The sequence below is a fragment of the Ambystoma mexicanum genome, chromosome 10, assembly GCF_040938575.1.
Source record: "Ambystoma mexicanum isolate Mex_15411 chromosome 10, UKY_AmexF1_1, whole genome shotgun sequence".
In the NCBI taxonomy this organism is placed as follows: Eukaryota; Metazoa; Chordata; class Amphibia; order Caudata; family Ambystomatidae; genus Ambystoma; species Ambystoma mexicanum.
In genome coordinates, this window is record NC_090932.1 from 1472730743 (window position 1) to 1472757557 (window position 26815).

The 26815-nt window shown below is 47.8% G+C and overlaps 1 protein-coding gene across 1 annotated transcript in view; it reads right to left on the reverse strand.

The window, feature by feature from the left end:
- Positions 1-26815, reverse strand: part of IFT81 (intraflagellar transport 81) — a 1594755-nt gene that overhangs the window by 1453978 nt on the left and 113962 nt on the right. Inside the window, exon 2 of the mRNA XM_069619559.1 lies at positions 15423-15586. Coding sequence (XP_069475660.1) covers positions 15423-15566 — 144 coding nt within the window. The 5' untranslated portion in view covers positions 15567-15586. The remainder of the gene's footprint in view (positions 1-15422; positions 15587-26815) is intronic.

Sequence of the window (26815 nt, forward strand, 5' to 3'; positions counted from 1 at the left end):
GAGCTATTACTTCCAGTGGCTTGTTCAGTGTGATTGATCCCTCCGCTAATCACGAGGGGTAAATGAAGATTACCAGGATGTTTTTAGGTGAACTACAGATGAAACATCCAAGTAAGTCCACCAACAATGTTGGCCTTTTTACTATTAATGCTAGTCTTTTCAGAGGATCTAGACTATTTGTCTGAGGGTTGGAGTTCCTTGACTCAGTATTCCTTAAGTCTTCATTCTCAGTAGATTGGAGAACACGAGACAAAATTATCTTGTAGTCCTTGACAACTAATAGATCCTGAGCAAGGCTATAGCCACCAATTGTAAGGTAAGATCTTAATGGAAGGAAAGTCTTTTTGAACAGGTTTTCTGCTGAATTTTGAGGATACTATTAGAATCCACAATTTAGGTTGTTTTTCTTTCCTGGGTTAGCGAGTGGAAGAATGACTGACATTCCACATTAAGCAAGCGAGTGTAGCAACACATACTGTATGCGCTGAGTTATTGGAGTCTAAGTGCATGAGTAGGTGTTATACTTATTGTTACATCTCATACCCTAGGGGGTAGGGTTGTTTGGTCTAATTACAATACCCATTCAGTATACTAAAATTGTGCCTTCATCCGATTAGGAATTTAGAGGAAAACCAGGGCCTCAGGATGTCAAATCCAGTTCTGTGCCCTCGTGAAAATACACACAAGCAGAAGTTATTCACACCCCTAATGAATGTCCAGCATTTATTTGCTTTGTTAGGACAGAAACGTGTGCAAGTTGGTCTATGTTTGTAATGAAAATGATTACGATTTACACATTGAAGTGATTGTAATTCATTCTGGATTGAGCTACAGAGATCCTCTCCACTACTATTTGTGGATGCATGTTTGTATTATTGTGTAGTGTTGTATGCATACATTTTAGTGTTTTATGGGCATATAATGTGTGTGATATGTTTAATAAAAATATAATATATTTTTTAACAGAGCGTTACATTACCGTTAAGGTCTCTATTTGTTATGCTTGGTTGCGGGGTGTTCCCCCCACAGGTCCCCAGAGCACCCAGGGAGCAGATGAGCGACACCCCAGAGGATATAGACCCCAGAGAGAGCCGACTTGGGGCCCGTGGAGTCCCTGGCACGTAACTGCCCTGAGGGAGGACTGTGAAAGCTTGGAGGTCTGTGGCTGAGGTGTGGGCCACCTAGTCAGGAAGAGAGGCGTGTGACCACGTGGCTGCGCCACTGCTACTTAGAACTTTCTTTTTGTGTGAACAGCGCCCAAGGAGTGCAGCAACAAGGTGAGGGCCCCTAGACTCGGACCTGGGGCTTGTGCCCGCCTTTGCGGAGGTTGTTTAGAAAAGGGCAGTACACAGTGACTGCACCCTGTCGGTGGTGGTGGTGGAACCAGACAGGGGATTTTGACTAACCTCCCAGAATACCAGGTGGCCCTGGAAGCCCTGGGACCAAGGTCTGAGAGACCACTGAGGAAGGCGGCTGTGGGGGAGGGAGGTTAAGTGGCACAGACCCCACCAGTGCGTGAGGAGACGTCCCTGAGGAGGTATGGGGGTGCACAAAGTAAACCTCCACAGGAGAGGAGGTTGTGCCGCAGAGCACGGGCTAGCCATACTTCCACCGTGAATCTTAAGTCCCCCATGCACACGGGGAAGAAACTCGAAGTGATTAGTGCCCCAGGAGGCTCGGATAACTGCTTTGGAAGCTGTAACCACGGAAGTGTAAGTACTTTGCCCGCGCTGAGCTACATCGAGGCAAACTACAGGCGAGACACAGGAGCGGCCTGCAGCCTTCATATGGAAAGCGGAGGGCAGGGGCGCCTGAGCAGTGGGATGCCGGTGTGTGGATCATTCCCCAACCCCTGTTTTGACATCACTGGAGGGTGATCACGCATACAGTCGAGGGGGTGTGGGCTCCTCCCCCCCAGCTCTGACACATTGTGAACCTGCGCAGCACCGGGGGAAGGTGCACCTGAGTGGCTCGGTCAGCCTGCAACACTGGGGGATCATTTGGCGCCAGGCAGTGCAGACGTTAGGGGCACAACGCTCTCCTGGGGGACATCAAGGATGGTGGAGGCCGTGGATTGAGGATCCCCATCAGTGAGGTGTGAGTCTCCTGACTTGGTTTCGGGGCGTGTGCCCGCCTCCCTGGGAAATATGGTGAAGTGTGGTGAGAGACGGAGGTGACCCTGGTTGTCTCCAAGAGTCAGTGGTCAGTGTTGTGGGCCTGTATCTTCGGAATGAGTGACCTGGGACACAGATGGACCAGGAGAGGACTGGCAACTTGAATCTTGTATAGGACCCAGCCATGGTGAGGGGGGGCCTGAGACCTGGAGGGACATGGCAGCGATTGGGTCACTGAAGGTCTGGTTAGAAGGAGGCCTGCGTGGAGAGGAAGTGAGACTAGTGACTTACACTATCGGATGCTCTGCAGGTCTCCTGTAGGGATACGGCCCCGGAAGAACGCTGAAAAGGTTGTGGTGAAGATTGAAGGAGGTACCTACCAGAGGTGTGGGGGCACTGCTGTGGGGGAGGGTGGGTCGCCCCTGTCTGGCTTGGCGCTCCTGTGCTCCATATGGATGGAAATTGAGATTAGAGCATTTTGAATACCCAGAGTCCGAGGTCGAGAAGTGTTACCCCAGGCCGAAACATGCAGGAGGGCGAAGATGAGCCTGCGTCCACAAAAAGGGACATTGCCTCGTTACTGGAAGAGATTCAGAAATGAGGGCCGACATCATGGAAAAGTTGGATAAGATTAACCTCAGAATCAACAAAATGGATGAGAGGTTGCAGGCGGTGGAGCACAACCAGTCATCCCTTGATACACTGGAAACGCAGATGGACATGAGGATGGCAGAGCTGGAGAGGAGAGAGAGCGAGATTACCCTTAAAATGGATGATTTTGAGAATTTAGAAAGAAGGAACAACCTGAGATTTTTTGGTGTCCCGGAGAAGGAGGGCGAGATCGACAGAGACCTGCGGAGAGTTGTGCACAAGGATGTTAAAGTTTTGTTCAGAGAGGACACCATTGACGAGCCCAAGATTGACAGGGTGCATAAGGAGAGTAGCGCTGGCAGAGGCCAGAGATCAGTCTTGGTCCGCTTTCATGATTACACAGACAAGCAGATGATATCGGAAAACGCAAAGGGCGCTGGTACAGTGATATTGGGTAACGTGAAAATGACAATTTTTCAGGACCTATCCTCACTCACATTGGCGAAAAGGCGCCTGTGCATGCCACTCACAAAATGGCTGAACGAAAAGGGGGTTAGTACAAGTGAGGCTTCCCCTTTTTTCTGTTTCTTTTGAACTGGACAGACAAAGCTACAAGCTGGTTACGGAAGATGACATACAGAGAGTAATAGAAGAGTTTATGGGAGGTGAAGAGTCCACAACAGAGGAGGCATCGAAGGGCCCCGAAGACAGAAAGTGGCGCATAAAAGGACCGAGCAGGTGGAGAATGCCTGGCTCGTGGAAATTGAACACTTCCCCGGCTGGGCCTACTTGACTTTGGGGGCTTCAGGCTTTGATGGGAGCCTCAGGCTTCGCTAGGGGCCGGCAATTCCACGTTACACGCACCCGTTTGAGGTCTTTTCTTACCAGAACTTGGGGTCTATTTCGAAATGTTTCTTTTGGTGAGGGGCACTAATGTGATTTAGTAGAGTCTGGAGGAGAATGAACCCTGTAATTAATTGGTTGTTCCCAGGGGCGCACTGAAGGATGGAGACGGTTTGTGAGAGGGGTGCTTCGGTGGAAAAGGCATCAACGATTACCATGGGGTGTCCCGTAGTATTGTACGTGGAACACTCATTATTTGCTGCTCTTGAGAAATCAAAAAGTACATTGACCAAACAAAGGGCATCAGGATACGAGGTCATACTGACAAACCCAGCCATAGAGGTATTAAGGTGTCAAAGTGTAAACCAAGCAGTCTACCTAGCAGAACCAATAGAGGAAGGGGATTACATACATGACTGTGCAGCACACATGAACAAGATGGAAGGGGACGTGCGGGTAAAAGAGCAAGAAATAGCAGGGGTAGACATGGTCTTTATTGACGGGTCCTCAAGTATTGACCCAGAGACAGGACGGAGACATACTGGTGCAGCAGTGGTATGCTGCATAAATGGGCAATATGTAATAGCATCCCAGCAGCGGCTACCATAGCATTATTCGGCACAGGCAGCAGAAATGCACAAGAAATGATGGAGGGGCAATCTTTTCCGATTCTGTCACATTAACTATCCATTCTGGGCTGGCACAGTGGGAAAGGAGGGAAAGGAGGGAAAAGAGGGGGTTTAAAAGAAGTGAAGGTTCTCCTGTACAACATGCAGAACTATTAAGGGAATGAATTGAGTCATTAAAAGCTCCAGTAGAGGTGGCAATAATAAAATGTGCCACCATGAAGGAAAACAAGACAGGGCATCAATGGGGAACGAAATGGCTGACAGAGCCGAAAAAGCAGCAGCATATTTACCAGAGAAAGGGGGAGTGCTGAGGTACCCCGAGGAAGGGGAAAGGGTGCCACTGATCCCAGCAGAAAGAACGAGGAGTGGGTAGGAAGAAAGGGAGAAAAGTTTCATTATGATCCGCATAGTACACATAATAGAATTATAAGGAGAAGTGCAAAAAGAGGAAAAGGAATTATGGATACACAGAGGGCGTTTACTGTCAGCAACAGACCTGATTTGGCAGCAGAATAGCACAGGGAAGCCTGTGATGCCTAAACAATTGTTAAATGTAGCTTTAGAACAGCTGCATTTCTCCACTCATGCATCCAAAGAGAGCATAGCAGCAGAGCTGAGTGAATGATGGTACATTCCAAACATGCACGAGCAGGTAAATGAGTTTGTGGGAAATTGCATGGTTTGCAAACAGTTTCTGTCTGGTCACACATTGAAAACCTTAAGGGGAACGATACCACGGCCGGAATGGCCCTTCCGTCACCTGCATATGGACTATGTCGACATGCAGGAGCGATGTGCCTCCTACAAGCACCTAATAATAGTAGTTTTAAGTTGGCCTGAGGCGGGAACCTGAGCAAAGAATGATACCAAATCAGCTGCAAAGTTTCTAGTTAGGGAAACATTCCCAAGATGGGGTGTATGTGATGTGATAATGTTCAGCACTTCACCAATGATCTATTTGAGGAGATAACACGTCTCCTAGGAATTAAACACAAACTTGCACAGTTAACCGGCTGCAGGCGAACTGGATTATGGAAAGGATAAATGGCTTACTAAAAGAGCGCCTGGCTAAACTAACAAATGCAATGTGTCAAAACTGTTTTTTTGCCTTCCTCTTGCACGCTTTGCCCTCTTCAACACACCCTCTGCAAATCACCACCTGACTCAGCATGAAATTGTAACAGGATGGAGAATGCATGCGCCTGTCCCTCTGTCACGTTCCATTTGAGACGCTAACCCTAGCTCAGAAATCCTTGGAAAATAAATGAAAAACTATCCGACTAAGATGACAAATGCGCTTCACTACATATCCCGCCAGGTCCAGCAATCCAGAAGTGCGCCAACCAACATTGAAGAGAGTGGACAAGCATCTCCACAAACACAGCCACTCTATCCCGGTGACAAGGTCCTCATTTGAAACACAGTGAGAAAGTGGAAAGAGCCTCGGCTTTGTGGCCTGTTTGAAGTAATCTTCTCAACACCCACAGCAGTGAAGATAAAAGAACATTGTGCATGGATTCATCACACTGATGTTCGACGAGATACCAGCAGCACGTTGGAAAGAGGAGGAGGAGTGACTTGACCAGGAAGTATAACCCAATTTACATTAACATTCTGTACTATAATATGGTGTTACAGGAAACCCACAATGAAGATGTACGTTGGACAAAGAAAAAGAAAGGGGGCTGAGATTGAGAAGAGTGGGGCAAAAAAAAAGTATTATATTGTTCTGCATCTTTGTTTTCTGTCTTCCTCTCTTCTGGTATTTAGCACATAAGGATACATTGAGCCCATCAGCTGGTGGTGAGAGGGAAACACTCACTAAGAGAAGTGTGGCTAGCACATTGGAATTATTAAACACAGTCGGGGAAGGAGTAGATCTGGCCTCAGAAAACATATGGTATCGGGAAATGAAATACGTGGGAAAGGGGAGCACCAATGATACCCGCTACGTGTGCTCACTGATTACACACCTCGCAGGAACGCCAAAGCAATTCTTGCCACAAGAGATGACAGCAGTTGAAGGAGGGTGTCTGGCAGATGTGGTCTTGTGTAGAACCAGGGGTATGTTCCAGGCACATACGGTAGAAGTAAAGTGGATTGATGAGGGGAAGAGGTGTACGAGGACAAATTTATACAACTGGAAAGCGTGGCCCAGAGAGAAAAAAAGAAGCACATGGTTCTGGAATTTGTAACATAGGGGGCCCAAAAGGGAAAACCGGTGGCTGCTGTCCATAAAAGAATATATTGTAAAACCTTCACAGGGAATGATCTACCATGTTGCCACACCAGGCCTTGATGCAAATCCAGGGTTCAGTGTCACACAACATGAAATAGGAAAGGGGGATGGCACAGTGCCGTGCAGAAGGGTTGGTGGGCTTTAAAGAAAGGGTTGTTAAGAAAATGAATGGTAGTTGTAAGAACATTTGGAACAGTTATATACATACTTTAATGTGGGTAAACGAAAACACACGTCCAGAAAACAAAGCCATTGACAATATTCTTAATGTTTTAGGGCCAACAGAACAATAATGCTGGGGATGAATACCAGCCGCAGGAGTACGATGGACATTGCAGTGTTGCAGAAGGGGACTGCTGCTGTGATGGACACTTGGTGGGTGTATGGAAACAAGAGCATACGCCCAACTACCACCAGATTGGAAGGGAATTTGTGCACTGGTGACTCTCCATAACCGGACATTAGTGGTGTCCCATGAAGACTTGATATACCTCAATGCACTGTACACGGCTAAGGAGAAAACCGCAGCAGGAACACAAATGAACCAACATAAGGTAACAAGGAAGAAAATGGCCAATAGTAACTATATCTCGGCGGAGTCCACCAAGAGCTTAGAGAACATGCCATCTCATTTGAAATTGTTCAGTTCAGCATTTTCTTTTCTTTACTTCTCTCCTGGTACCTGGAGTGCAAGCTGTAGCCAATGCAAAATGGCTGCAGATCACCCGCTACAAACTGCTCCAACTAGCAAATGCAACTGAAAAGGGACTCAATGCGGTGCATGAAGAACTACAGGCTTCACGGTTGGTGACTCTCCAAACCCGTTTAGTTCTCAATCTTATGATGGCAACGGAGGGAGGTGTGTGTCATAAGATAGGCAGCTCATGCTTTACCGCAAATCCCGCCAATGATGCTGCGAATGGATCAATCACAGAGGGGGTAGAGGAAATAGGAGCATTACAAGAGAGAATGACAAAAGAAGAGCAAGACATTTCATCAAAATCCTAGTTGGATTCATTGTTCACCGGGTCACCCAACTGGCTTGTGGCTATGTTTAAGATAACTGTCCCTCTGCTCGTCATGATCCTCGTCATCACCTGCCAAAAGCACAAGAAAGGGTATGCAATGGCAATGCAAAACATGCAGGTCAAGGAGGTATTAGGTGAGGAACACCCCAGTGTGAATGAGAGAGTGTGAAGAAGAAATAATATTTTCTGCACCACCACCAGACTTAAAAAATGACCATGCATTATGGAGGGAGTGTTCGCCTGATGGGACAAAATTACTGATTTTTCGGGAATACTTGGACGGGTACGAGGAAGAAGGGGACATGACCGTGGTAAAAAGGGGTGTGGGTGCGTAAAGAATAGGAAAAGGAAATTAAATGGGGCAGAAGTATCGATTGAAAGATCGATCGAAGAGTCAATGTGTTAAAGGTGCTAATTCAGCGCCAGCTAGAGGGACACACCTACCAACTACGGGAGTAAAGAAGATGCACGGTGGGGATGGCCATATAGGGAACAACACAGATAGATTCTCTGAGCCACAGACACACTGTATAAAGGACTTCACCAGGAAGGGTAGGGGGTAAGGACGCATTGGCTCTATGAATATGCTAAACAAGGGGAGGGACAAAAACAGCACAATCACAAATACACGCAGTGGGAAATACCTCAGAGCAGACTGGATGTGGGAACATTTCAATTTAAAACATGTGACCATAATGGCAGGGGTGTGCAAAGGGGGAGGAGGCTCAATTTCCTCATCATATGAGAATTAAGACAACCAGGACCGGGTGAGGTAACTGCAGGGCGGTCAGCCAAACAAGCCGCCTTCCACATTAGCGGGGAGGGTGGCTGCATACCAGTGTGCCAGTCACATGCCCACCGAGGCCCATCGGCACGGGAAATGGCGTTCCTGGGAGGACCAATCAGACAAACAAGTTACCTACCAAACTGGTAACGTTCTTTCGATGGGTTGTTCCTCCGACGTATTCCTTATCTTTGATAAATCCACTTCCAGCTTGCGGGCCTCAGAAATTTTTTCCACAGTATAGGACGCTGCGTGTCGAGTCTGTGTCCCTCGAAGGCCTCCGTATCGGTGCAGACATCACCATGGGTATAAATAGTCTTGCACAGTGTCCGTTGCTCAGTTCAGTTTTGAGGCACTGTTTTGCTTTGCATGAATTGGTTAATAACCTTGAAGGAGCATAGGCTGCAAATACAAGGGAAGCTTTACTGCAGGGAAGGATGGGAGGGGCGATAAGGAACACGTCGGAGGACACAATCCCTTCAAAGAACAAGTCACTTACCAAACTGGTAACGTTCTTTTGATGGGAAGTGACTTGTTGTGTCCTCCGACGTATTCCTCATCTTTGATAGACTCCCATAGCAGTACTATATAGAGGCGGCAGCAAAATAATGTTTCCCTTTAAAGATGCACAGAATGCAACACAGCTTTTCCAAATTTTGTCTCCTGGCTAGAGGAGGAATCAAGACTGTAAAATTTAGTGAAAGTGTGTGCGGACGACCATGTGGCGGCCGCACATATGTCCTTAATTGGAACTCCTCTTTGGAGAGCTGAAGAGGCTGCGATACCCCTGGTTGAATGAGCCCTGAGATTTTGAGGGGGTTCTTTCCCTGCCAATTTATAGCATTCTATAATGGTTAAAATAATCCATCTTGAAATGGTTTGTTTTGTAATGGGCAAACCTAATTTGTGCCCTGCATACCCCACAAACAATTGGCCGGCTTGCCTGATCTTTGCAAGTCTGCTAATATAAAAACGTAAGGCATGCCTTGGATCCAGCCTGTGTAATGTCTCTTCCTCTTTCCCTGGATGGGGAGGAGGATAGAACGAGGGTAAGGTTATCTTGTGTGATGTGGAAATCTGAGACCACCTTTGGGAGAAATTTTGGCTTCACTTGTAGAACAACTTTATCTTTGTGAAACATTGTATATGGAGGTTTGCAAGATAAAGCTTGTAATTCACTCGTCTGGCAGAAGTTAAAGCCACTAGAAAGACAGTTTTAAGAGTAAGACATCTTAATGAACAGGAATTAAGGGGTTCGAATGGAGTACCCATTACAAATCTCAAGACTGGGTTTAGGTCCCACATTGGAACTTGGAAAAGAGTTGGGGGAAAAACATTAGTTAACCCTTTCAGAAATTGAATCACTAAGGCCAATTTGAAGTATGAAGGCTCCTTTGCAGTGCGCTTGAAGATTGACAGCGCTGCAAGGTAGCCCTTGATTGTGCCAATTTGAAGACCTGAATTTGCTAAATAAAGCAAAGGATAACATCATCAGTGTATTACACGAAAACGGTTCAATATTTTCTCTACACGAGCTGCAAAATTTGGTCCAACTGCAGCGGTTTAAATATTTTGTTGCTGGCCTTCTGGCTGAAAGCAACACCTCCATTACGTCATCCGGGAGATCCCAATCCTTGCATCTCAGCCTTTCAGAAACCAGGTGTGAAGGTTGAGGGTTCTGCTATCCAGATGGAGAACCTGACCTCCCTTCTGCGAGACCAGATCCTATCTTTGTGGAAGACGAATCGGAGGACAGATGGACATGTCTAGAAGATCCGGGTACCATGTTCTCCCGGCCCAATCCAGGGCAATTAGGATCATGGGTTTCTGGAATCTTCTCAACCTCCTGATCATTTGAGGAATGACGGGGACTAGATGAAATGCGTACAGAAGTGGAAACTCCCAGTCCACTACGAACGCGTCCCCTAGAGGTCCTCTCAGGGGAAATTCCCTTGAGCAATACTGATCGCACTTCCGGCTGATACTGGTGGCAAACAGATCCACTTGAGGGGTTCCCCAGAGGGCAAAGATCTGTTGAAGGACTTCCTGAGCTAGTTCCCAATCGTGGGAGACTGTTCTGCCTGCTCAGAGCGTCTGCCGTCAAGTTCTTCTCTCCGGCTAGGTGAACTGCCGATAGAGAGATTCCTTCTTGAATTGCCCAAAACCAGAGCTGCATTGCCTCTCTGCACAGTGGCAGTGACCCTAAGCCTCCTCTTTTGTTGAGGTAGTGCATGGCCACTGTGTTGTCCGTCATTATCAGGACATTATTTCACTGTACTGATGGCAGGAAAGCCTTCAGCGCTAGTCTGATCACTCTCAGCTCTAATAGGTTGATGTGTAGTCTGGACTCCGATGGAGACCAACAACCGCTAATGGTCAAGTCGTTGGCATGGGCTGCCCACCCCGTGAGTGAGGCATCCGTGACTACTGTCATCTCCGGCCATGGTTGCCAAAACTTCTCTCCTTTCAAAATGTTCTCTCAACAGGCCCACCACTGAAGGTCTCAAGCTACTCTGTCTGGAATTCGTAGGAAATCTTTCCTGAGAATTGATACTACTGGGTTCTCAACGCCCACTGGAGAGATCTCATCCTCAGACGAGCCTTTGACACTAGGAAAATGCAGGAATCCATGAGGCCGAGCAACCTCAAAAAAATCAAAGGCTGATAGACCCTGGGAATTTTGAAATTTGATCACCATCTGTAGAATAGCTTGAGCCCTCACCTCTGGTGGCGAGGCTTTTCCCAGGGATGCGTCCAGGACTGCTCCAATAAACTGGAGTCTCTGTGATGGTATCAACTGTGACTTCTTTAAATTGAGGGAGAAGCCTAGCTTGTGAAGGAAGTGGCGAACATAATCTAGATGGATTTGAGCTTGTTCCGGGGATACTGCTCTGATCAAGCAGTCGTCCAGGTAGGGGTAGACATCAATCCCTTCCCTCCTTAGACTTGCAACCACAACCACCTTTAGCTTGGTGAAGACCCTCGGGCGGAGGTCAGCCCAAATGGCAGAACTCAAAATTGATAATGAGTTGCCAATTGCAAACTTCAGGTATTTCCTGTGTTTGGGATGGATTGGCACATGGAAATAAGCATCGTGAAGGTCTAGAGATACCAACCAATCCTGAAGCTGGAGGGCCTGAAGGATCTGAGAAAGGGTTACCATCTTGAACTTGTCTTCCCTGAGGAATTTGTTCAATTCTCGCAAGTCCAAGATGGGTCTCAATCTTCCGTCCTTCTTTGGTAATAGAAAGTAGGGGGGAATACCAACCCTTGTTCCTCTCCGCTACAGGTACCGGTTCTATGGCACCTTTCTCTAGCAGGTCTAAAATCTCCTGCATAAGGAGCGGGTCTGGAAACTTCAAAGAGTTGTTTCCTGGTGGATGGCTCAGAGGAGTTTGTAGGAAAGGCGGGCAGTAACCTTGGGCAACTGTTTCTAATGCCCAAGCATCTGACGTAATAGCCTGCCATTCTGCCAGATGTTGAGTAAACCTGCCTCCTACTGGTGTCTTGTGAGGGGAGATCTCAGAGGGGTTTAGAAGTGGCTGACGCAGATGCTGAGGGTAAAGTAGCACCCACTGATGCGGATTTGGTACCTTTGACCCGTCCACCATGGTTGAATCGTCTTCGGCCCCTTCGAGCCAGTTGTCCTCTGCCTTTTCCGAATGTGAAGTTAAAACGAAAGGGCTTACCCCTCCAGGGTGTACCTGTGGGGTGATTTGGAGTTTGCCGGATTGCAGCCCCAAGTGATTTCGCTGCTGCTTTGGATGTCTGCAATTTCTCCAGGCTGTCATCAGCCTTTTTGCCAAATTGAGAAGTGCCGTCAAAGGGCATATTCAGAAGTCTGGCTTGTACATCAGGAGCAAAACCAGACCTCTGCAACCAAGCAAATCTGTGGATTGTGGTACTCACTGCCAAGGCTTTGCTGATGCCGTCGGCAGAGTCAATGCCTGTTTGGAGGGATTCACACATCGTATCCTTCCCATCCTTGATGATGTTCAAGAATGCTTCTCGTTCTTCCCCTTCTGGAAGACAGTCAGCCGCTGAAGAAGCACACTCCCAAAGGGTGTGGCTGAATCTTGCTAGCATGCAAGTGGCGTTGATAGAATTACGCGCCATACTGCATGCCAAAAAGACACTTTTTGACATGACGTCAAATCTTTTATCATCCCTGTCTTGTGGTATAGTGGGGTATGCCCACTGACTGCTTGATGACGTTGCTGCCTGCACAACTAGACTCTCTGGAGTTGGAAGCTTGCTTAGATATTCAGGGTCTGAAGCTGGCACTCTGTATTTAGCAGAGAGTTTTTTTTAATTTACTGCAGGGATAACTTCAGGTGTCTCCCAATTTGCAGATATTTTCCTTTGCAGTGCAGCATGAAAAGTGACGATGGGATCCTCTTGGGGCCCTCTAGCTAATATATCAGTAAAATCATCTTGCTGGAAAGAGGGTGCAGGTGTAGTCTACCCCATAAATTGCATAATACTAGCCATAAGGGCCCTGTAAGGTATTTCTGCGTGTTCTCCAGGTTCTGGTTTAGCAAATTCTGCCTCTGGAGAGGTATCTATACCACTGGCCTCCTGTAAAGACTCTTGTAGATCTTTCAATCTGTTTCCTTCAGAAATTAATTCCTCTGGAATGGGTACTGTTCTTTGTAGTCCAAAAGGAGTCCTCGCCTTCCTCATATATAGAGGATAAAGCTCTGAAGTAATCAGATCTTGGATAGGGAGTAAAACCCATTTCCAGAGAAGAAGGAGCCAAATTTGTGGTTACTGCTTGTGAAAACATTGTGGTTGTCGACGTAGACATTGTAGGTTTCGACAAACCCGTAAAAGGTGTCGAAAACGTCAAAAAGGTAATTGACGCCACTCTCGATGTCTTGGTCGGAGCTTTCAACACCTCTGGTGCCCGTGGCGTAGTAGAGGTTTTAGGCGTATCTTTCATCGGAGTCGTCGATGATATAGATTTGTGCGTCGAAGGTACCCACGACGATGGCGTCGATTACGCAGTCTTATCCGATGACGTTTTGCCTTTACTCGAGGGTTCATGAAGCTCTCAGATATTTTTGCTTGCCGGGTTCAACGACTCGCAGCGTTTTTGTTTTTTGGGTCTTTCACCCAGGGTATCACCTCTAGGCATCTCCGAGGGGGTCGAGGCTGCTTTCTCATAGACCCTAAGCATTTTTTACGAAATTCTTTCCACTTAGAGCTGTGTTTTGTGGGGCAGGTGACCCTTTCCGGGGAACTTGAGGAAGAGGAAGAGGGAGATCTATGACACCTCTTAGAGTGTCTCGATCTCGAAGAGTGATGGGAACCACTTTGAGATCTTGATCAGGAATGTTTCTTTTGACGGCGCGGAGACAAATGTCTCGACTCAGCCGAAGATACTTTTGAAGGGTTAGAAGTTTTAACAGCCTTACCTCTTTCTAACTTCCCCTTACGCTCCTTCAAGGCTTTCGCCGTCATGGACATGCAGTCCTCACACTCTGAACACTGATGCTCTGATCCCAGGCACCACAAACAGATCTTTTGAGGATCCGTTAAAGACATTTTCTTTCCACAATCTCTGCCTTTTTTTAAACCGGATCGTGGCGTCGATGGTTCGGATGAAGATGCCATTGTAAGAAACTTAACATTTTCGATGAATTTCGAAGATTTTTTCGAAGAATGGAACCAAGCGTTTCGTCTCCGAGGCTCACGAAGCACAGAAAAACGGAACTGAGCAACAGACGTTGCGCAAGACTATTTATACCCATGGTGACGTTGGCCCCGATACGGAGTCCTTCAAGGGACACCGACTCGAGGGACGTCGACATGCAGCGCCCTCTACTGTGGAAAAAATTTCGGAGGCCAGCAAGCTGGAAGTGGATTTATCAAAGATAAGGAATACGTCGGAGGACACAACCCCTTCGAAGGTAAGTTCCTAAGCTCTGACAAGGGGGCCAGCCCGCAAAGTATGCACTACAGAGCCTGTAAAGGCCATTTTCTAACAGGTATCATGTGAATCTCCCCTTTCACACCAGCTGCAAGGTGTCTTGTGTCCCATTCTCAATGGTGCTGACCAATGGCAGTATATTAAAGCTCTGGCGGTCAGCACAAATGTTGCTTCATTAATAACAAGAAGTTCCAGGGTGGGTTTTGAATAAAATATGGTACCACATGAGGAGGTGAGGTGATGGGAAACTACTGAACTGCTTACTCCAATGACGCTTTCACCAATTAATGTAACTATCGAGGAGGAGATTGCAAACCGATCAAATCCCTGGGAAGCACAGAAAAAAATGAATCCTCCAACTTGCAATTGTTTCTCCTGACTTCTGACTATTGCATTTCTTGTTATAAAACTGCAGTTCATAGTCCATTCAGATGTCAGCCTCTCGATCAGAGCCAATCCATGGTTCTGTTTGATTTGTGCTCATCCAGCTGTAAGAAACAGCGTTGCTTCTTGCCCAGTGTACGCTCCTTTTTTGAGTATGTGGTATTTATTATGCACTAATTAGCGGACCCCTGACTATAGTGGTATGATCAGTGAAAGGAGAAGAAGGTGGAGAATGACTGAGAATGGACCAAGGAGACTGTGGTTGGCACAATAAAAACAGTTTTCTATTGAGCAGAACTGGGGAGTGCCAGAAAAGGAAATCTATGGAAGATGGATAGGCTTTGACCTCTAGGCCCTCACCTAGCTTTTTTTTTTTTTTTTTTAAGATAGTAGGGGTTACCGGTCGCCAGCTGACCACACTCAGACATAGGGATGGCTGGGCTAGGGAGATGGAAGCCTACGGGAGACAAGAGCGACGGACAATAGTGTACTCCCCCTTTCTCAGCCCAGTGCATTCCATTTAACAAAGTCAGTCATCTTAATACTAAACAATCTGCACATCGTAACATTAATCACATCTTAAGTAGTTAAAAAAAAAAAGCCTTTGAACGTTCAGTGTGGCTGAGTTATCAAGGCCATCTGTGACAAAGCATATCAACAGGATTAACACACAACCTTTTTATTGAGTTATCAGTACTAGTTGAATACTGCCTCACTATTAGGCACTTATGACACACACCCAAAAATGGTTTTGTACCTTTAACGTTTAGGACAGTGCAAACTCCTTCTCCCATGATACCCAATATATACAAATCACAAAACATGCATTTTTTCTATCATTCAATTGTTGTTTTATAATGGATCTTTCTACTTCTTACCTTAGGATCAATTTCTGCTAACACATCATTCAAAACCTGTAGAAGTTGCATGGGCTCTAACGAGTCAAATGTAATTAAGTTATAGTTCTTTTTGAAGGGATCCTTATTCAGCTTCTCAACAATGAACTTTATTTGGTCACTCATCTTGGTAGTCAAATCCAACGCTGAAAAGAGAAATACAAATTACTTACACATTTCAAATTTTAATCTGTGACAAAAAAACAAAAAGGGTTAGGGGCTAGGATTAGAATTTGGAAGCGATGCATTTTAAGAATGTCTGATTGTCTCACTGCTAGATAAATATAGAATTAGCTAAGCCCATGTTCTCAAATCGGATGAAGTCAGATCCCTGGCTACTTCCCAAGGCCTGAAGGGGACTATGTAGTCTAGTAATGCTGGTCGGTAAGAGCCACTTTCATTGAAACAATTCCCACAAGGTGGCTCGTCGGGAAATAACACATGTGCTTACTGCGTATCCAGAAAGTGGGACTGATGGTGGCGGTGGTGCCGACGGTGAGGTAAGGAGGGGTTTGGGGTTTGTGTATGTATGTTTGTGGTGTGCTTGTGTGTGTGAATGATTTAAAAGCTGGCAACGGAAGGGCAGGTCAGGAGTCTGGGGGTTGCGAGGGTGTCCCACACAGAACACACGACAGGGCATGGGCAGAGGAGGGCAGGGGAGACAAAGAGGGTTGAACAAGCCCCCCCCCCTGGATTGGGGAGACCAGCTAAGGGGGTGCTTGGAAAGAATGAGCCTACCCCTCATACAACCCCTCAGCGCTGAAACCAGGCCCTTGGAACCGAGCTTCAGTGAAACCGGAGTATGGGGAAATATCATCGATCCTGTCCCCATATGTTAAACACAGGGTGGAGAAGTGAATAACAACAGTAGTTGGCCAATCCCTGCATCACAGGAAACCCAGGAGTAATACAAATTCAATCAATCCTGAAACAGTAAGATTGCCTAATGTGATGAGACAAACGTACGACAAGTACTGTGGACAGAAAATAAAAACCATAGGAACCTTGTATGCTACAAGGAAAGTCTGTGATTGACAACAGAATTGGCACCCATTATGGGGGGAACTAAGACTCCAAGGCAATGAGCAGCAGCATTTTCCCTTGGGGACCACTCGCAAGTCTGTTGATCCTATACCAGTAGTAGGAGAGACCGGTGAGTGCATGAACGATCAGAGGAACAATGCTGCTTAAGTGGGCAGGGAACCAAGACAAACATCAAAGTGGGGAATATGGGCTAGGACGATAGCTCAGGGGCAACACCTTGTCTTGGAAGCAAGACAACACAGGTTTGAATCCAGATCCCACGCTTAGCGACTGGTCTCCGATAAGCACATTATAAAAGATAGATTAATTAATCACAGAGCCCGAATAGAGGCAGGTATTCTACCCGATCTCATGATAGATAACTCAAGAAACCCCAGTCCCACAGTCAGAGGAGCAAATGGTGCAATAAAAGCAATTTATCAATGGAAAGGCCACATAAATAGAGACCAAACCAGGCCAAGAAGAGAAAGAATAAAATGGGAGCCAAGGAGGGAAGGCCTATAAAAGACCAGAGAAGAAGCAGGTGAATGAACCAGAGGACGGAACTAATGTTGAACCAGGGATCGATGAAGCAGCTCTTCAGAAGCCAGATGCACAAAGTGGGAGAGCGAACCAAGGCTAGGGGTACTTAAGGAGAGCCAGATGCAGGTCATGAAACTCTGGAGTGGCAATGTCCAGAAGTCCTGAGTTCAGGAGGAGGCGGTCCCAATTGCAGGTGTTGCGAAGGGATGGATCCCAGGAGCTGCACCCACTTAGCATCCTGAAGGGAAAAGTCTAGCTTGTTGTGTGAAGGGCACCATATACCTTATTAGTGCGAAGGGCACTATTTCCCTTAAGAGTGGATTGGGGCGCTACAATGCTGGATCAAGAAGTATGCCAGGTACTATCTTCTGGCTCGATTACAAATAGCAAGCAGAGTGCTACATCCATGTGAAAAGAGTGTGTGGCAAAGAAGTGGCTGTACACTATATTCCTGTAACTAGAGCAAAAAAACCATACAGACAATACAGGACTAACTGATTTGCAAGCCAAGTGGTGGCTGGGTGCTATAACAAGATAATGTTTTGCAATTAGAGAACCTGGGGGAGACCAGCATCTCCCACTAGAGGAATATTACATTATAGTTTAATCAACCCGGACACTATTTGGATTAGATCCATTCCAGAAGGAAACAACCTTTTTTAGTCAGAGTAAGAATCCTTACATCCACAACACAACCTACCCTAGACACTTCCTTTTTTTGTCCGGAAGATCAAACGGATGAGTTTTAGGGAGAGTACTTTAGTATACAGAGGAAGCGTAGACATACTTTACAAGGGCCCCAGACATTTTATTGTTTGACCCATCCTGACAATGTTAGCTTAGATCACTGCAAAGTAGATAAACACCTAGACCCCAAGGTGTTTATTCCAATAAACGAAGGTTAAAACCGGACTGCTTATGTCATGTGATTAGTCGGTCCACCACAAAAGTCTTGAGTTGAATTTTTTCACATGGTGAGACTCATGGTAAAGAGCCCTTTACCAAAGGTAGCGAAATGAAAATCAGAGTAGAAGCGAAGTGCGACTGCAGTTGTCAGTAGTTGAAAGCTGTGAATGCTGAAACTTCATTCAGTGGATGACGATGCCTGCCTAGGTATGAGGAAAGAAGGTAGGCATTCCTGCTCTTCATTCTGCGCTCCCAGCACTAGTCACATTCCCGTCCTGGTGGCAACCCTTTAAACTTCGCACTTTCCAGAGTGCTGAAGAGGGACTTGTCCTGTTCCGTGGCTTAAGTGAGTTGTGATTCTTTTTATTATCACTCTTGAATTTTACTCAATGCAAAGAAAAAACAACATATGACCTGCGAAGCACAGCCGTGATTCAATCTACCGCCCCCTGAGAAAGGACGGGGACCTTGCTGGGAATCCCTGGGACTGCTGCTGTGCTTTAAGACGGTAGACCCACATGGAAGACAGATGCCCAAGGCCGGGGACATCACCACACGCCGTCCTCGATATCTGGCTGGGCTGTGTTACAGAGGTATTGGCACACTGCCGGGGATCCCTGGTAGGGAAAAACCATAATACGGGCCAGCCAAATCTCCAGGATGGTCGGCGTGATGTCCCTAGCCTTGGGCAGCTGTCTCCCCTGTGGGTCGGGCATCCCCAAACACAGTGGCAGTCCCAGGGAGCCCCAGCACGGTCCCCGTCCTTTCCCGGAGGGAGAAGCTGAACGCAGGCCAGCCATAGCTCCAGGATAGTCGGGTGTAATGTCCCTGGCCTTGGGCGGCTGTCTCCCATATGGGGTGTTAGCAAAGATTTCCCTAAGGTACAATTTCCCTCTATTTGTGAACCACCCCCCCCACCAAACCTTTTGCTTTTGTAAGGATTACCTAACCTGACTTTCTCCACTGGAGCACAGCCTTCAGATGCACTCCTCTGCACTTTAGCTCATTTGTTATGGGAAAATTGACACTTCCTTCAGGTTGTCAGTACTGGTTAACTAAGTTTTTCCTTAATATTCAAACTATGTTGCCATTTCTTGTTAACTTTTAATCTATGTACCAAGTACCTTAAAGTACCGTGCACAGAGGTCCTTTTGTTTCATGGCCGTAGCCACCCTCTAAAGATTTTTTGATGTTTGTACAAGTGTGCCTAGGACGAACTGGTGGCTGCAGTTTACTTTTATATTTTTACTTAGTTTTTATGGTTCATACCGTGTTTACCACTTTTGGTCCAAGACTGGCCAGTACCGAAAATTGCCGTGCCACAAAGTCTTCTGTTCTGTCCTTTGGCCATTTTGTTCCTTTGCCTTCCCCCAGGTCAAGAGACACGGGTATTCCTTATTTGGGCATGCAGCCTTGCGCGAAAACCGCATCTTTTGCTGGGTCCTGCATGTCACGTGTGCTAGTGCCCAGGAAGAGGGTTAGGACTGTCTGGTCCCAATCCACACTATTGGTGCCAGTAGGTCTGGTATGTCTGAATGACTGGAACCATTGTGGGCCACGATTGGTCCACGCCTGGCGTTCATACAAGAGAGCAGATCTTCCATTGTCTATCTGAGAATTGAGCGCAGAACAAATCTTGGATAAGAGAAGGGGCTCTGCATCCATTCCAGGTCGATCTACTGAAGTTCACTCTGAACTACAGAAGGAGTCAAATATCCTTAACGAAAGAGCATACTCGAGGAACCACGCAGTGACTTGCTAGGAAGGTTTGGCACTACTTTTGCATCGTATCAAGAAGGCCTGTAAAGTTGGTTCGCCCTTTTGGAGTAGTGGGAACTACTCTCAGCACCTCCTACTTACCCTCTCAAAGAGCCCCTTCGGAAGTGTTCCTGGACCATCCAGTGAACTGTCCAGCTGGAACTCAGGGTATCGCACCGGAATGCTGCCGTCCTGAGTTGAGACTCAAGACTTTTGGAATCGCTTACTTGTGGTCATGGACCCTCTCCGCCACAACGTTGTCCTAACTCCACTGGGTCGCGATTTATGAGAGTGCGCCATGCCGTGAGCATTTGCGGCACCTGTGTCGCTGTGCTGTGGTGGCTTTTGCTGTAAGTGTCTGCAGACCTGCCCCACCGTGTCCCGAGATGTGCAGCACCGGAACTATCCTTCTCCTTTCTTCGAGAGCTGACAAAAGGCTACTGTCCCGCCATGGAAGAACACCCCATCCCACAGCTGCTGAGAGCCAGAGCGTCCTGTAACTGCAGGGTTGACACCAACGAGCGAAGTGGGCTAGACTGCCAAAGTTTGGTCCGGACTGTGTCGAAGGTCGGTGAGTATTTTCATCAATTACCGGTGGCCGCCTGGCACATCCATCTGTTTTTATGCACGAGAATCCCTTAAAAGATGCTCACCTTGGCTGGGCTAGCCTGCACTCCCCAGCTATTCCAGAAAGTCACTAACTGCAAGGGTAGAAGCCGCTTTTTGCTTTACGCACAACCGCATGTTAACGCACTACTGTAGTTTGAGCGCAAGGCTCCTCACTTCTTAGGGCTGGACTACATAAGTTAGGGATTGACTACAAAGAACTGCCTAATTTGATATCTGTGTTGAACTTACCCCTTTCTGTTGCAGGCTGTGGTTATTTTCTCCCATTTCATCAGCATTAGGCTAAACGCATCTTGTATATATGTTACATTGTGAACAACCGTGTGTGGTAATTGTTTTCTTGATACTGTGGTTTAATCACATTTTGCTGTAAAGGCCTATAATAAATGTATTTTTGATATACATCTGTCTAATAGTAATCTGTGGAGTTTTACTGTGTGTGCTCATTGTGGGCTACCGATCACTCTCACCCTCTCCTGAGACTCAATCTTGACGGCCTACCAAGCTACCGTAGATTGGTCTGTTTTGTCCAGAAGGTTCCCCTGTTCCACTAAACTAGGGTGCCCACCAGGTCAGAGTTTAGCATGGGGCGACCATCCCCAAGTGCAGCAGCTGTCCCAGGGAGACCCAGCAGGGTCCCCATCCCTTCCCTGAGTGAAATTCTGTAACGCAGCCCAGCCAGCGATTCAGGATGGTCGGGGGTGATGTTCCTGGACCTGGGTGGCTGTCTTTCATGTGGGACGACCGTCCCCCAAGCCCAGCCTGGAGCTCTGGCTGTGCTGCGTTATAGCTTTTCCCTCAGGAGAGGGATGGGCCCCTGGCTGGGCTCCCTGGGACTGCCGATTCACTTGGGGATGGTCGATCCACATGGGAGACAGCCGTTCCCAGGAAAACAGCAATGTTCTGTTGGAATGCGGGGCAATTTGTGGCCCAACCCTGCAATTGTGTCACAGCCCACCGAAATACCTCCCCAGAAAGCCCACTCCCGCCCATACCACCAACAATCCAGCCCCAGTCCCACCCACCCCACAGATAATGGGCCCCAACCGTAAGAATTAAAAAAAAAAACTACTTACATTACAAAACAGATGCTTCTAGCATAAAAAAACGAAACGAAACAAAAAACATTATCTGTGGTCATCCCAGCAAAAACAAATCCCAAACATCATGCTTTGATCACCGCCCCCGCCCCCCTTTCAAGCCATCCCTCGTGGTCAAGTGACCCTCACCCCCCCAGTAAAAACACATGTGCCCCTTCCTAGGGGCAGACTGGCAGATTAAACTGCAAATGTGCCCCCAGGAAGGGCTACATGACATGCCCGCCCGCCCATCCATCCATCCATTGGGGGGGGGGGGGGTGGAGAGCGAGAGGGCCACCCACCTTTCATATTAAAAAAAATCCCTGATGGTCTAGTGAGCCCCCACACCCCATAAAAAAAGTATATATGATTACGGTGAGTAATGTATCCCTTCTGAGACTTGTGGAATCTGCTTCGATCACATGCTGTGCATAGATTAGCGAGCAGTGTTAGAAGAAGGAGGTGGGATGTGAGAAGGGTCATGAGCAAATAAATGTCTTAGAACCGCTTGTCCCACTTGTGTATCTGTCTTGGAATGGGAGTGTGAATAGAGCTCCAAGTAGCTGCTTTGCAAATGATGTCAAGGGGTACATTTGCAATGAAAGCCAGAGTGGCCCCAATGCCTCTTGTAGCATGGGCTCTTGGCGTTAAAGGCAGTTTTTTCAGAAAGGGAAAAACACAGCTGGATACAATTTATAATCCACTTAGAGATGGCACCTTTGGAGACGCGATCTCCCTCTTTTCCTGTAGCTATGGAGACAAACAGTTGGTCTGTTTTCCTTAGCGGTCTGGTTTTGTTTACATAGTATAGGACCGCCCTACGCACATCTAGGGTGTGTAGTTTCACCTCAGCCGAGCTTTGGGGGTCTTGGAAGAAAGCCGGAAGCTCGATGGACTGGTTAATGTGGAATTTAGAAATAAACTTAGGTGAAAACCTAGGGTGTGTACGTAAAACCAGTTTATCTTTATGAACAGTAAAGAAAGGATCCTGCACTGACAGAGCCTGAATTTCACTGACCCTTCTTATAGATGTAATGGCTACTAAGAAGGCAGTATTTTAAGTCAGGTGTTTGAGACTGCTTTCATGCATGGGCTCGAATGGGGGGCCCATGAGTTTAGCACCACATTAAGGTCCCATCCTTGTGGTGGGTTAGAAATTGGAGGGTGAAGTCGCTTTACTCCTTCCATGAAGGCTTTAACCACTGGAACTTTCCACCACGACACCTTACTATGGGAGGTGGTGTATGCTGACAGAGCTGCCAGGTGTACCTTCAGTGAATTAAATACCAACCCTGCGTCCAGCAGGTGGAGCATGTAGGTGACAGTGGAAGGAGAGCAATCAACTGGGTTGATTTGCTTATTTTGGCACCAGATAACAAATCTTTTCCATTTGTCAAAGTAGCAGTGCCTCGTGTTTGGCTTCCTAGATTCTTTTATGATGTCGATACATCTCTGAGGTAAATTGAGATGTCCAAACTATGACCTCAGGAGCCATGCTGCCAGGTTCATTGAGTTGGGTTGAGGATGCACTTTCTGACCTCGGTGCTGGGACAGTAGGTTGTACCAGCACGGGAGTGTTATGGGTTCGCACACCGCTAGTCTGCGTAAGTGTGGGAACCACGGTTGCCTCGCCCACATGGGAGCAACTAGAACGAGCGTCATCGATTCCCTGTGCATCTTGTTGACCACCTTCCTGATGAGGAGTTGGTGGAAAAGCGTATGCAAACATCCCTGACCAGTTCATCCACAGGGCGCTCCCCTGGGAGTCTGGTTGGGGGAACCTGGATGTGAATCCTGGGCACTGTCTGTTTTCGCTTGTGGCGAATAGGGGAAACCCCACTGAGAGAAGAGATCTTCTACGATTTCTCTGTGTAGACACCATTTGTGTTCCTCTGGGAGGGGATCTCTGCTCAAAGCATCCGCCAGGGAATTGAGTTCCCATGGAACATGTTGAGATGACAGGTAGATGTTCCGTCTGAGTGCCCATATCCAAATTTTCTGGGCAAGCTTGGACAGATATGGCGAACGAGTCCCTCCCTGTTTGTTCAGGTAAAAAATTGCTGTTGTGCTGTCTGTCAGGATCTGCACTGACAGGTTCGACAGGTAGGGCTTGAACGCTTGAAGAGCTTTGAATACTGCCAGAAGCTCTAGCAGATTGATATGATTCTTGGCCACTGAGTGAGACCAGAGACCCTGAGCTGTGTGGTGGAGAAGGTGTGCTCCCCACCTTGACAGGGATGCGTCTGTTGTGACTACAGCCTGTACCTCGGGATTGTAAAAGGGTTTCTCCTTTGACAGGTTTTCTCTTGTCCACCAGTGAAGACTTTGTACAAGTGTTGGCGAAACGACCACTAGATCGTCCCACTGACCACTTGCCTGAGACCACTGTTTAGCCAACCATTCTTGCATGGGACGCATGCAAAGGCGCGCGTGGGGGACCAGCTAAATACATGACACCATCATGCCCAGCAAACGCATCACTTTGCGCACCGTTATCTGGCGACCGGCCTAATATAGCGGAATTTGCAGCAGTAAATTCTGAATTATTTCCTCTGATGGAAAGGCCAACCCCTCTTGTGTGTTTAGGACAGCTGATAGGAACTGTTTGGAGGTGCTTGGCACCAGACTTGACTTTTTCTCGCTTATGGAGAAACCCAATTGGAAGAGGAGGTCGATAGTTCTCTGAATGTTTGATCTGCAAATTACTGGGATCTCCCCCGTGATGAGCCAGTCGTCCAGGTAAGGGTACAATGGGATTGCCTCCCTGCGTAGGTGTGCCGCCGCCACCGCCAGTACGTTGATGAATACCCTTGGAGCCAAGGCTATACCGAAGGGCAGTACCTTGAACTGGTAGTGCTGACTGTCCACCTTGAAGCGCAAGAATCTTCTGTGCGCTGGGAACATGGAAATATGAAAATAGGCATCTTCCATATCCAATGTTGCCATGTAATCCCCCTTTTTTAGGAGGGGGATTACCTCTTGGAGAGTAGTCATGCAAAATTTTTGGGGCTTGACATACTTGTTTGCAGGCCGCAAGTCCAATACTGGGCGCATTGTCAAATCTTTTTTTGGCACTAGGAAGTAAGTTGAATAAATACCCTTGTTTACCTGGTGTCCCGGGATGAGTTTGGTGATCTCTTCGCGGAGGATCTTCTGGTGGTCTAAGGAATGTACCTTTTGACGTGGAGGATGGTTTTGGGGACGCTCTAACAGTTCTATGCAGTATCCTGCGGTCACTGTGGACAGCACCCATCTGTCTGATGTGATGTGATCCCTTCCCAAGCTTGGGTGAAGTTGGAAATGCGTCCCCCTAATGGGGATGCGTGAGAAGAGACCCTGAACGGAATGTCACTGCTTTGCGGGAGGCGTGCCGCCGCCCCTATTGGGGCTGCCTCTACCCTTACCGTGTCCCCTTTTGTTACCCCTGCCATAACCTTGGGTAGAGAGCTGGTTGTTATTCCATGGTGTACCCTGCCCCTGGGAATAGTTGGAGCCTCTTTGTGAATTTTGGCGGCGTGGGCGGCGAAAATTGCCATTCCCTCTTTGATTAGGGGGTTTGTTGGTTAACTGGCCCAGGGATTTGAGAGTCTCGTACTCATCTTTGGCATTTTTTAATGCGTCCTCTACCGCCTTGCCAAACAGTAGATCAGGCTCCACCGTTTTGTCTATTAAGAATGCTTGTGTCTTGGGTTTAAACCCAGATTGTCTTAACCAAGCATGCCTTTTGATAACAGTGCTCTCTGCTATCAGTCTGCCAGCGTTATCCGCGGCATCAAAGGTTGCCTTAAGGATGCAACCGGACATGGCTCTTCCCTCCGACGCACCCTGTGCCAACTGGCTTTTTAAAGGTTCCGGGGCGGAGTCGATGAGTGCCGCCACTTCTTCCCACTGATGGCAGTTGTATCTCGCCAGCAGGGTGGTGGAGTTGGCAACCCTTGCTTGGTAGGCTGAAGTGGAGGCTACCTTCCTTCCCAACCCATAGATCTTTTTGCTCTCCTTGTCGGGGGGAGCTTCAGATGATGATAGGGGCGTTCCCGCCCTCTTTCGGGTATTAGTCACTACCAGGGAGTCCGGTTTCAGTTGCTCCCTTATGTACAGCGGGTCTGACTGGGCTGCCCTGAACAGTTTTTCAATCCTGGGGTTTACTGCGCTGGTGAGATTGGGATTGAGAAGGGAAGGATCTATTCTCCTTTGTATAGACTTGAGAATAGGGATGGCCTGGGCAACGGGTCGCTTTTCTCCCACTAGTTCCTCGGCAAAGTCCCTCTCCTCCTGTGCTCCCTGGGTATCTATGCGGAAGTGTTCTGCCGCTCTAGACAAAACCTCATTTAAGAGAGGATGGTTGTCGACAGGAGAGTCGGTAACTGGAGGTTCTTTGCCTACTGGGGAGTCTACTCTGTAGGCTTCTGGGTCATCTTCGTCCTCCTCTTGGTCCTCGTCATCCCCATAGTAGTCCATCCCAGTTTGGTCGTCCAACGTGGCCAATTCTGGATCCTCGCGTAATGGATCCTCAGCATACTGAGAGTATGGCTGTACGTAGAAAGGGTCAGAAGACCGACTTTGCGTTGGCGCCTCAACTCAGGGTTTCTTACCAGGGGGTTGCGGGTCCCTAGACCCTGAGGGGGTAGCGCATGTCAGCGGTATAGGAGAGGAAGTGCTCTGGATTCTTGGCATAGAAGTCTGCTACGGATGACATTCTAGACATAACTCTGTCTATATACTCACTTGACCATTCTTTGGAGCTGGGGATTACCCTTTCCTGGGAGGGTTTCCCTGCCATATCCTGACTGGACCTATGGCCTTGTGCAGGGGTCTTGGAAATCTTTACAGAAGACTGTGACCTGTCTTTAAGTTTCTGTAGTGCAGAAGAAGGCTGAGAATGTATCTTCTGCTGCTTTCCCCCTCTCCCTGTGATTGGAAGAGTACTTCCCTGGTGTTTTCACCTTTTCAGAGCTTTTCGACGTCTGGCGTCAAGATTCGGGGGTAGTGTCCCTTTCCTTAGAGTGTGGAGGTCAGAACATGGGAGCAGCCGTTACGCGGCCTGCTGACGCCGACTCCTGGAGTGCGGCCTGGGGATGGTGGTCGGCTTCGTCTTCCGACGAACGAACCTCTGTTACTTTAGTGAGCGAGGCACTCTTGGCAACAGTGGATGGTTGCCTGGTGTCATGCGGCGATTTTGACCGCGAACGCCCAGAGGACACCGATTTGGTGGACCGTTCTCTGTATGCCTCTTTCCGGGAACTCGACACACGCGTCGAGTCTCGGTTGGACTTCAAGTGTTTAGTGGAAATGGTGTGGGTAGCGCTCGTGTCGCCGGGGGTGTTCCCCATAGCTGCCCTGCCGGACAACCTTCCGAGGTCGGGGACTTGCGCTTGGCTGTCTCTCGACGCCACGTTGCCCTCGCCGTCCGATAGCACGGCGTCGCTGCCATCACTGAAG